This window comes from Belonocnema kinseyi, chromosome 4, assembly GCF_010883055.1.
Source record: "Belonocnema kinseyi isolate 2016_QV_RU_SX_M_011 chromosome 4, B_treatae_v1, whole genome shotgun sequence".
NCBI classification, from domain to species: domain Eukaryota; kingdom Metazoa; phylum Arthropoda; class Insecta; order Hymenoptera; family Cynipidae; genus Belonocnema; species Belonocnema kinseyi.
In genome coordinates this window covers 64536879-64548743 of record NC_046660.1, presented here as the reverse complement: position 1 = coordinate 64548743, position 11865 = coordinate 64536879, and the positions used below count along the sequence as shown (strand labels likewise).

Genomic DNA, 11865 nt, shown 5'->3' with positions numbered 1-11865 from the left:
TTCAACTGTCAAATATTAAATTTAATTAACAATTAGTCAAATTGATTATAATTCAAATTTATTAATATCAGAAAATATTGAAATCTTTGATTATATCATGTTTCTTTCAGAATCATACATTTCTTCCTATATTGTTCCATTTTTTAATTTGATTACCAAAAAAATAAAAAAAAAATTTTAAAAAATGTTGTAAACTGCTTTTGTGTGCTTCTCAGAAAACTACAAATCATTTTGTGAATAATGGATAACAGTGGGTATAAAATAATTGCATATAATTCCGTCAAAAAAAACCGAAAAGTTAAAAAAATCAGTAATTGAAAATAATCAAGTTTATGTTCATAAAATGAAAAGTTTATAATTTATTAATAAAACAAAAATTATCATATTATAATTTCAATCTTAATTTTAGAAACTTTTTATTTTTTAAGTTCTAATATTTCAAATTATTAAACTTTTAAATATTAAAATTAATAAAAAAATTAGTGAAATTCATTGAAATAATTAAAATTCATGAATATTTCAAAAGAGTGAAATCTTTGATCTCTTCAAATTGGGTTCAACTAAAACGTTAAAAAATCACGTTCATATAATATAATTCAACAAGAATATCTTCAATATCATACATTTCTTTTTGTATCATTTTGTTTTTACATTCGATTAAAAAACAAAAATAAATCTAGAAATTGTTGTATATTTTTGTGTTTTCTGTTATTGTTGAGAAACATACAAATAATTTTGATATAAGTTGATAAAAGTGAGTATAAAGTGATAATATGATGGAAAAATTAGAACGCTGAAAAAATTAAATATTATATCAAATATAGTTATATATCAATATTAATAAAGAATTACTGGAATTTATTGAAATAATTTAATCATATTGTTTCGTATTTGAATTTAATAAACAAACTATTTACCTATTTTGATTTTTTTGCAGAAAAATACAAATACTTTGGTAAAAAAATTTCTAAAAAGGAGTTTAAAGTGATTATAACTTCGTGAAAAAACATTTTCGAACACCTTGAAGATGATTCTAGATACTTTGGTATTCGATTTGGCACACCATGGATAAAGAATAAAATTAGTGAGAGACATGGTATCGTCCTTGTGAGATTGTTTGCTCCAGTTATCGGTGTTGCAACCCAACCTTAAATAATACGAGACGCTCTTGATCCTCTTGATCATTAAGATCAATGGACCTACGATTTCTCTTGATAATATCTTGAATGACATTGAATAAATTCGTGCATTGATGAAGAATGCAGAAATGAATAATGAATTTCATATCACTTTCGTTTCACTCTGCATGACAGAAAAATTACCGCAAAAAATACAATATATGCAAATATGATTTAGAAACTAGATAACTTCAAAATGTGATTCGAATAACAAAATATTAAAGTTAAAAAAAAATTTTCCAATCAAATTCGGTTAAATCAATTCAAGAACTAACAAAAATATATCATTTTGTTTCTAAATCAACCATTTTTTGTATTACATTCTTATTGAAGATCCTTGATAATATTTCTTTATTGTCGTTGCATTATATTTTGATAAATTTATAAAATAAACATTATTTAATACTGTATATAAATAATTAATTTAAATAGAATTTATTGTCTTGTATTGGAAATAAGACACTAAGATACATGTGTTTAGTTCATTATTTGAAGTTTCTTTTTGCAAGGCAGTAATGGAATCTATGTTTTATTTGATAACAGTGCATGAAATATTGAATTTTATTATACATAAAAGACGCATAAGGTATTCAAAGATATAAGAAGTATGAATTTAACTTACTGAAATGAATTATTACAGATAATAAGAGAGAAAAGTGTTCACTTTCTGATTTTGAAATTCCCAAAGGGGATTCAGTTAACGAAAGGTATTATTATAGAATTTTTTTACAAAATATCATTTTATTAACTCCATTGTTAGCCTTCTTGATTGTAGAATGTATTCAGTTCTCACTTCTATTCAAATTCTCCAAATAATTTTCGATATTATCTACATGTTTATCGATCCATGAGAAATGCTTTTACGTTCGATCCATTTTTTCAAGAGTCTAATCGTCGTAATATTATATTGTTGATTAATATACCGTGCTGCAGAAGTAATGAAAAATCTTACAATGTAGATTAGGGGAAAGGATCACAAAAAATAGAAAATGTTATTTTTAGAAAGCGTTCAAAGGTAAATTTTAATGTAATTGAATATATTTAATATACTTCCATATATTTTATATTTTTTGTGTATTTTATTTGGCTGTCGAAATCATAAGAAATGCGTACAATTTTAATTTAACTATGTAACAAACATTCGCACTACGAACGCGATTTCTTATTATGCGCAATCATGAAATTAAAATATACGTATACATTTTATTTCTGAAGTATTTTTGTGTAAAATAATCGATTTTCAGTCAAAATAGCTATGGTAATATATTATTGCTAAAAGTTGGAAAATATTTTGTTTAAATCGAATGATTTTTTCATATCAAGCTTCGATGTAAAACAATAAAATGAAATTTATTTGGAATAATAAGAATTCTTTGAAACTTTTTTTGTTTAAAATCACCGATTTTCCGTGGAAATATTAATATAACCTAAATTGTTCAGAAATTGTAAATCTCTCTTTAAATGTATATAAATTTTCGGTGAAAAACTCGAGCATAACCTTAAATTGTATAACAGTAGTTTATATTTGTTGAAATCTAATGAGTTTTTATTCAAAATATTGATATACGGGAAAAGCGCCAACATAACCTGAAATCGCACAAAAATTATAAATTTACTATAAAAAATAATGATTTAAAAAAGTTGACACACCCGTCTTCAATGAATAATACTAACCTAAAATAAAATAACAAAAAATTATATTAAATGTAAATTCTTTTTGACATTTAATTATTTTGTTTGAAATAAGCGATTTCTGATGAAAACAGCTAGCACAACCTACAATTGTGCAAAAAATTGATCTTTTCTGAAATATAATAATTTTTTCACTATAAATACGCACCACAGGCATAAACCCCTAAGATAACATATTATCGTTCAAGTAGTTTCCATATTTGTTCAAATTTAATGATTAAAAAAATTAATAATTCCAATTTTCTACGAAAAACAATTTCCTGTGAACACAGCTAGAAAAATCTATAATTGTACACAAAATCTATCTCTTTTAAAATGTGATTTTTCCAATTAAAACACAAATTTCTGTCTAAAAACACTAACATAATCCAAAAATTTAATTTTGTTTAAATTATAATTTTCTGTGTTTAAAAATAACAGATTTAAATGTGAAACGACAATAAAACCTAAAACTGCTAAAAAATTGTCAATCTTCTTTGAAACTTAATGATTTTTTAAATAAAAATTTTTATTTCTGTCAAGAAAAATACTATAAAAAATGAAAATTATTCAGGATTGCAAATTTTATTATTTTAATTAAAAATCTTTGAATTTAAAATTAATGATTTTTGTTTAAGAATACGAATATTATGTGGAAAATGCAAACCCAAGCTACATTTTTTGAAAAATTGTAAATATTCTTTCAAATTAAATAATTTTTTTATTAAAAACATAATATCTGATTTAATTTTTATTTTAGTCTTGGTACTTATGATGTTAAAATAACAACTGTTGTGTAAAATACGTTAATATAACCTGAAACTGTTCTAAAATGGAAAATTTTGTATAATTATTTTTTCAACTGTGGATTTTCAAAATCTCATGATTTTTTTCAATGCCAATTTTTAGTACAAATTATAATACAACTAAAAGACGCATGTTGTTGAGAAATGTTACATCTAAGAGTTTAGGAATTTTGTATAAAAAAAACCAATTCCTGCAAAAAAATGTATAACCTAAAATTGCTCAAAATTTTACATTTTATTTGAAATGTATTGATTTTATAAATAGCGAATCTTTTGATGATTTTTGTTTAAAAATGCCATTTCCTGGCAAAAAATGTTACTGCAACCTAAAAGTTGTACAAATTGTAACTATTTTACGGAACTTTAAGATTTTCCAATAAAATGATTTAAAAATACTAATTTCTAGCCAAAAGCGTTAACATAAAACATGTATAATATTTTCAATAATTTATTAAATAATTTTGAAAGATTTCATTTAACAACGCAACAATATTGACAAATACAAATGTTTCTCAATTTACACAAGGTTTTTCTTAGATTTTCCTTTTAAAAGGGATCATTTGTAGATTTAACTTTCCACATTTATAATTTAAGATATCAAAGAACTTCAAATTAAAAGCCAATATACTTTTGCTTAAACATTATTCTATGGTTCGTAATATTTTGATATCAAAATAACTTATAATTTTTAATGATTTAAAAAGGTAAAAAGGTAATTTGGTTTGGTCAAAGCTCTTCATCATGGTCAATCTCTGAACTTAAGCCTCTAAAAAGTTCAACTATCAATTGATTTTTATAAAGAAAAATTAGTTTTTATAAACAGAAATATTTCTTCAGCTGGAAAAATCGACTAAAAAAATAATCTCGCTACCCTCCAATCACAAAACTTACTTGCAGCAAATCCAAGATGCAGCAGCCCCAGCAAAAGGGTCAGCAGGCAAAACCGCCCCATCCCCTTTGCACTTTCCTCACTTAAGGTCCAACTTTGGGTAGTCTATGTTTAAAAAATCCGCGAACTTGGAAAAAAATCCAGATTTCGAAAGATGATTAGTGAGGTGGAGACTCGAGACTCCGGACATCGAAGCTATAAATTAATAGTGATCGAGCCAGTCAATGGATTCGCGATGACTGCTGCTGATGATTGTCTCAACCGGCTTTAAGCGATAGGAAAGCGAATGGGTTCGGGGGCGAGAGCCACCTTCAAGTTGCAGTGCGCGATTCTTACTGAACCCTCCGAGATATGAGGTAGTTGGTGCTCTGCTATAGACTATAGTGAACCTCGGATATGGAATCGAGTGCGAGTGAGTGCCAAAGTCACTCCTCCCTTTCTTCCTTGAGAGATCAAGAAAGACTTCAAAACTCCTCTCCTCCCAGGTCGAAGAAATTCGCACGGAGGTCGCCGGACCTGCCTTCCGTTGCAATGCCGAGAAGGGGTTCCAGCTTGCCCTGGTTGACCCAGTTTACTCCACCAGACACTGGATTTCCAATCAGTCGAACCACGGAATTGATAAGGACCTCCTATTTTCTGCTAGATTTGGTCTCTCTAATCACCAGTGTTACAACCAGGAGATTGAATCAATTTTTAAGAACTTCATTGTTGTTGTTCTAGTGTTCATTCGGGTAGCCCTTATTTTTCATGTTTAGGATTTTTTTTGGATGGACCTATAAAATTTTCGATATTGTACTTTTTCAGACAAAATTTGACCGACAGTAGAATGCTTAACCTTTCAGTGTCGACGTGCGATCTCACAGACCGCACCATGACTCTGATAAGTGGGTGCCCCTCCCCTCTAGCCTTCCTCAAACCTGACGTTATTAGCAGCTTTAGTTTTTAGTTTTGTACTTTTGCCGAGGTATGGACAACATGTAGTCGTGCGTGTGATTGGTGAGTATTATGAATTGAAAGCTCATGAGTGGTCCGCCAGACCGCAAGTCCACGATAAAGTCCTAATTTTATATTTCTGTTTCAATTTGTTTCAAGGTATTTAAAATAAAACATGTGACATACAACCCTGAATTTGATGCGGATACCCCAGATTGCGGAACGCGGTCATCCCAAAAAAATTTTACGTCCAGATCATCTCTCATTTTAGCAAAAAGTGACCAGTTAGTATGGACGTATGCATGTGCGGTCTTCTAGACCGCCCCATGCTTCTCATATGAAGTTTTCTCCCCCCACTGGTGTAAAAGATTATTAATAAAAAACTTTATAAGATTGATAACACAGAAAAAACTAAGAAGAAAATTTGTTGCAGAAAATTTATTAGAGTGATAGAGTTTGTAAAGGAAAAACAAAAGAAAGTTTAACCGATATTTGTGTAAAGTTTATCCTGTGAAGTTTATTATTTATTCTGATTTTCCTTCTTTTATTTATAAGATTTACATAACAAAAACATCTTTACTTATTTAATTAGATATCAATAAATACGGCGGTCTGTGAGATCTCAGGTCCATGTATGTTGGTGCAAAAATAAAATCACGTCTCTGCTTAAAGGCTAACCTATTTTTATTTCCTTACTATTTAGAAATGTCCGTAAGTCTTTTAGGTATAACGAGTGACTGGGAATATTACAATCCGACTAAACCAAAATTTCTTATTTTACAAATAAGTTTAAACTTTTTGTTTGTTCAAATTTTCAATTACACCATTTTTTTAAAGATATTAAGTTCCACTCAAACAGATCATAAATCAATGTTATAACTAACTAAAAATAATTCAAGATATGAAATTTAAAAAAATAATTTTTTGTTGTGTTATAAATAAAATAATAAACAAAAGTAATTTTTGCGTGAGACGTAATTATTAGCTATTTTACCCTCATAGATTTTGTATAATGTGACATATATTAATATTCGTTTAAAATAAATTAAATGAATTATGCTGTTTACCAATTGTTTAAACAAATTTTATAAACAAACTCATATTAGAACCATTTTTTACGAATAGATTAAATTTTTTGCGGGAAATAACTCGAAATGTGTTGCGAGAGACTTCTGGATGTCATATTTTTCATAGTAACAGAAGCTGTTAATTATTTAAACAATTTTTATAAACAAATGCGTATTTTTACATTTTTTCGTGAATAGGCTTAATTTTTTTCGGAATCAACCAGAAATATTTTTCCAAAGACTTCTCACTGTCATATTCTCAGCATTTTCTGACAGTAATTTCGTCGTTCTAGATTTTGTTCTTCTATCTGCTTATACGAAGGTTTCGGAAAGTGCAAATTTTTAAAAAAATTGTTGCTATGAATACCAATTTTTTGCATTTTAAAAAATTTGTCAGCAAGGAGTTTTTGGCAAAAACTTCAATTTGATTTAGAAAAAAGACAATTCTTAACAAAATAGACCAAATATATATTAGTTTATGAGAATTGTTTTTAAAATTAACATTTTTTGTGAGTATGAAAAATTTGAGAGCAAGGATTTTTAGCATGACATTTATAATAAATGGCGCAAAAAATCAAGCCTATTCAAATAAAAATAGTAAAAATATGCATTTTCTAATCAAAAATATTGATATAATTATCAGTTTTTGTCACTATAAAAATTTGACAGCAAGACGTGTTGGCAAAAGATTTCGACAAATTGAGATTTTACGTCAAAATAAGGTTGAATAATACTTTTTAATTTTTTTCTTTATAAATTATCTTTGTGTGATACCTATTTATTCCAGTAAAAGCAGTGAGATCCATCTCATTTCATCAAATATTCCAAAAATTGACTAAATAATTACATTTTTGTTTAGAATTTTTATATTTATTTTATTTATTAGGTATGTTTTTTATGGTAGGAAAGAGAAAATGCATGCTGAAAATAAGGCAACAAAAATAAAATGTTTAAACAATTCAAATTTTCAATCGATTAAGAGCATTCTGAAAAAAGAAAGTAGTGCCAAAAACTATTCGAATCTCTTAAATCCTAGAAAATGCATCCATTTCACGGTTTACTTAAAGAAATGAAATGTTTAAACAAGTTAAAATCGTTTAAATAATTTAAAATAATTAAGAAATTACCTCAATGTCATGTAAAATTAAAAATAAAATAAAAGGATCAGGAGTACAAAAAAGTTCAAATTCAATTATTATTAGAATTTTAAATACCTAGTGTTTATTAAACATCTTCACTTATAGTAGAGAATTAAGCTTTCCTACCACATAAACCCATACTATTTTTAAATGGATATTATTAATAAATGGATATTCTTTCACCTGGACAAAAAAAATCATAATTTGAAGACAACTTTATTTTCACTCTAAAATACTTTAATCATTTTAGAAATTTGGAGAAAAATCTAGTTTTTTGAGATTAAAATGGAGGATTTAGGTTTGAAGAGTGGGTTGTCAGTCAACTAAGGAGTGCGGTTCATTGAAGCAAGCTACCGTTGCACAATGGGATGAAATAAAAAACGAGGGTCAAAATAATTTGTAGCTGGCAATACTTAACCGATTTTGGATTTAAAAAAAAATATGTTTAGCATTATATTTTGTACAGATTTATGTGTCCTGGTTTTTTATCTGTTTGTGTTCAAACTTTTATGTTAATGCAAAGTGTGAAGAAAAAGTAATTTTTTTATCTTCGTGGAAATGTTTTCTCTATGATCAGCATTGCCAGACTTTATGAACGAGGGTATAGGATAATTAGGAATAATCAACACTATGGTTTCTTCGTTAGCAAAATAAATTTTTGTGTGAAAATTGCATGATTTCACCGAAAAAAAATTAATTGATCATAAAAATTGGTCATTCCATATTTTTTATTAATTTTATGAACAAATGCCTAGTGTGGGCATTTAAAAGCAGAAATAAATGTTTTTTTCTCTCTTGATTTTCTTCAAACTATATCACCAGTGATGTTTAATTATGTAAAATTATCATCTGATATTCTTTAATAATTTTTTAAACAAACTGTATAAACAAAAGCCCAGTATGGGCATTTAAAGGCAGTAAGAAATCACTGTTTCTCTTAATTTTCTTCAAATTATGTCGCCTGTGATGTTTAGTGATAGAAAATTACTACCCCATATTTTGTATTAATGTGGTAAACAAATTATATAAACAAATGACAAGTGTGGACACTTAAAGGCACAAAGAAGTGTTTTTCTCCTAATTGTCCTCAAATTATGTCGCCAATGACGTTTAATTAGAGGAAATTATCATCCAATATTTTTTATTAATTTTGTAAACAAATTATACAAAAAGAATTACAATTTAGGCATTTAAAGGTCAAAAAATCCTTTTTTCTCCTACTTTTCTGAAATGATGTCGCCAATAATGTCTATTTGTGGTATTGTGTTAATTTATATTTTTTTGTAATTTTGTAAACAAATTTTGCCTCTAATAAATGCAAAACAAATTAAAATATAATTTATGCATGAAAAACAAAAGAAAATGGTCTGTCTTTTGTTTCGCAGGCATTCCCTGGCAACAAATTTTTTTTTAATACACGTAAATCAAAAGGACATTTAATTAATACAAGCAAAAAAAAATACTTGAGGATAATAATTTTTCATCACTAAACATCACTGGCAACATAATTTGCGAAAAATTTCGGAGAAACAGCGATTTCTTTTGGCCTTTAAATGTCCACACTGGTAATTTGTTTGTAAAATTTATAAAAAATATCGGATGATAATTTTTCATTATTAAACATCACGGGCAACATACTTTGAGGAAAATTAGGAGAAAAAGATTTCTTTCTGGTTTTAAATGTCCATCTTGGGCATTTGTTTATACGATTTGCTTATAAAATTAATAAAAAATATCGATTTATAATTTTTTATTATTAAACATCACTTGCGATATAATTTGAGAAAAAATAAGAGAAAAAACTATTTCTTTCTGCATTTAAATGCCCACATTATGCATTTGTTTAGAAAATTAATAAAAAATATCAGATGACAAATTTTTATGATTGAGTATTATTTTTTGGCTGAAAGCAAGTAATTTTACCGCAAACATTTATTCTGCAAATAAAAAATACATGATGTAGACTATTTGTTAGGATAATTTGTTTAGAAGAATGAACTTAACAATGGCATTTTTTCTATTTTCAGCTACCCCCGGGCATAAAGTCTGTCAATGCTAATCATATAAATTTTTTTTCACGAAGATTAAAAAAAAATATACTTTTTCTTCACTCTTTGCATTGACATAAAACCTTAAACAGAAAAATTTAAAAAATAGGCCGCACAAATCTCTTCAAAATTTAATGTTGAACGTTTCTCAAAAAATCCAAAATCGGTTAAGAATTCCCATCTAGAAGTTATTTTTAACCTCGTTTTTTGAATTCATCCCACCATGTGTTGTAAGCTATTTGAATCAGCTACATTCTTTTGATTACAAGAGTGTTTACCCGTTTGTGAAGAATCCGCAATGAATCTCCCTACCAGATAATTGCAAGTCATATGCTAATAGACCATTATGCCACCTGTTACCGTCTAGCGAGCACCTCGATAATTATCCTTTGAGAATTCACTTCATGGTCAATCTCGAAGAGAGAAGAGAGAGTTCAAATTCTCCCATCAGATTCAGATCTAGAATCCTATCCAAGATAAGTCGATGGCTTCTTGCTTCTCTGCAATTCTTCCTTTTTCTCCAATTTTTGCGATTAGATTCCATTCATAAGCAAAATTTTCATTTCAATCATATCTTCGAATTAAATTCAGTTTCTTAAATCATTTAGATTTACCTTCATTCTTCTAAAATATCTTGAATGATCAATAATCCAGTTGCCACTAAGCGTTCTGTATGCTCTTATCGGTCTGCTAGATTACTCGTTTTCAAAAGATCAAAAAAAGCCCCTAATTACGAACATTTTGGGTAGGTTTTTGAAATCTAGGTCAATCATTGTTTAAACAATGTCATTATTTATTCACACCAACAATTTATAAAATCATTTTTGGCATGGCTGAGCAAAAATAAAATACTTTTCATCTTACGCTTTTTTTGTAAGACGAACCGTTTCCAATGTAAAGCGTAATAAACAAATGATTTTTTAAACAAAATTGCCATATTTGCACAGTGTTACCTCAGAATCTATCTCTCAGAAAAATTTAAGACTTGTACACTGTCTATACCGAGGATAAATCTCTTGATTGATAAAAAATAAAAGTGTAATCATGTGTCAAGGATTAATTAAAAAAATTAAGTCAATTCTGGTTATTGAGGGCCTTTATTTATATCAATTGTTATAAACAACTTAGCAAAAGAAATTATGAACAAAAAATTATTATTTGCATGCAACAATTTGAAGCAATATTATGACACTTGTTGATCTGGGTGATTATTTAGTAATAAACGAAGAGTCTAAACAATTTCCCCTTTAAAATAGCAACTTTTTAACAACAATACAATGAGAGAAGTTTTAATTTGATCGAAAGATTTTTTATTATTCTCAAGAGATTTATCCTCGATATAGACAGTGAACAAGTTTAAAATTTTTCTGAGCAATGGATTCTGAGGTAAAACTGTGCATATATAGCAATTATGTTAAAAAATCATTTGTTTATAACGCTGTACATTGCAAAGCGTTCGTCATACGAAAAATGGGCATGACGCAGAAAAGTTTTATTTTTCCTCAGCCATGCCAAAAATGATTTTATAAATTTTTAGTGTGCATAAATAATGAAATTAAAAAAAATTTAGACTATAATTGACCCAGATTTCAAAAACCTACCTGAGATATTCGTAATCAGGGGAATGTTTTTGACCTTTTGAAAAGGCGTAATCTCGTACCTATTAGTGCATACCGAAGTGTTAGTGGCGAATGGATTAAAAGTTAAATTCGATTATGATTGAAAAGTGAATACCTAAAGAAATATTAGTAAAACGTGTTTTGGCTTTGCAATTTTTTCGTTTCAATTTATGATTTTTTTGTTAGGTTTTTCATCGAAATAAATAGTAAAGCTAAAACTTGCTATCACGTTGCGTGAGGGGAGGAGGGCGATTTTTGAGCTTGTCACGGAATATTCTTCCAGCATTTTTTAAACAAGGTCAAAATTAAATACGTAGAACTAAAAATATTATACTAATACATAATAATAATTAATAATAATATTATAATACAAAATATGCAAAAATTTATTTAAAAATATGTAAAAAATGTCTACAAATTAAGTAGATAAGGCTAAACGATGGTAAGGGAATATTTATAAATGATATTATCGATTTGAGGGCTCAAAATTTACAGTTTAAAATGGTGGGGGGGGG

General features: G+C 27.5%; 1 protein-coding gene across 1 annotated transcript in view; it reads right to left on the bottom strand.

Annotated features, from left to right (window-relative positions):
* LOC117170927 (hornerin-like) overlaps positions 1-4878 on the bottom strand; it is a 69452-nt gene extending 64574 nt beyond the window's left edge. Inside the window, exon 1 of the mRNA XM_033357973.1 lies at positions 4547-4878. Within this exon, the coding sequence (XP_033213864.1) occupies positions 4547-4607 (61 nt within the window). The 5' untranslated portion in view covers positions 4608-4878. The remainder of the gene's footprint in view (positions 1-4546) is intronic.
* Between the last annotated feature and the right edge of the window lie 6987 nt (positions 4879-11865).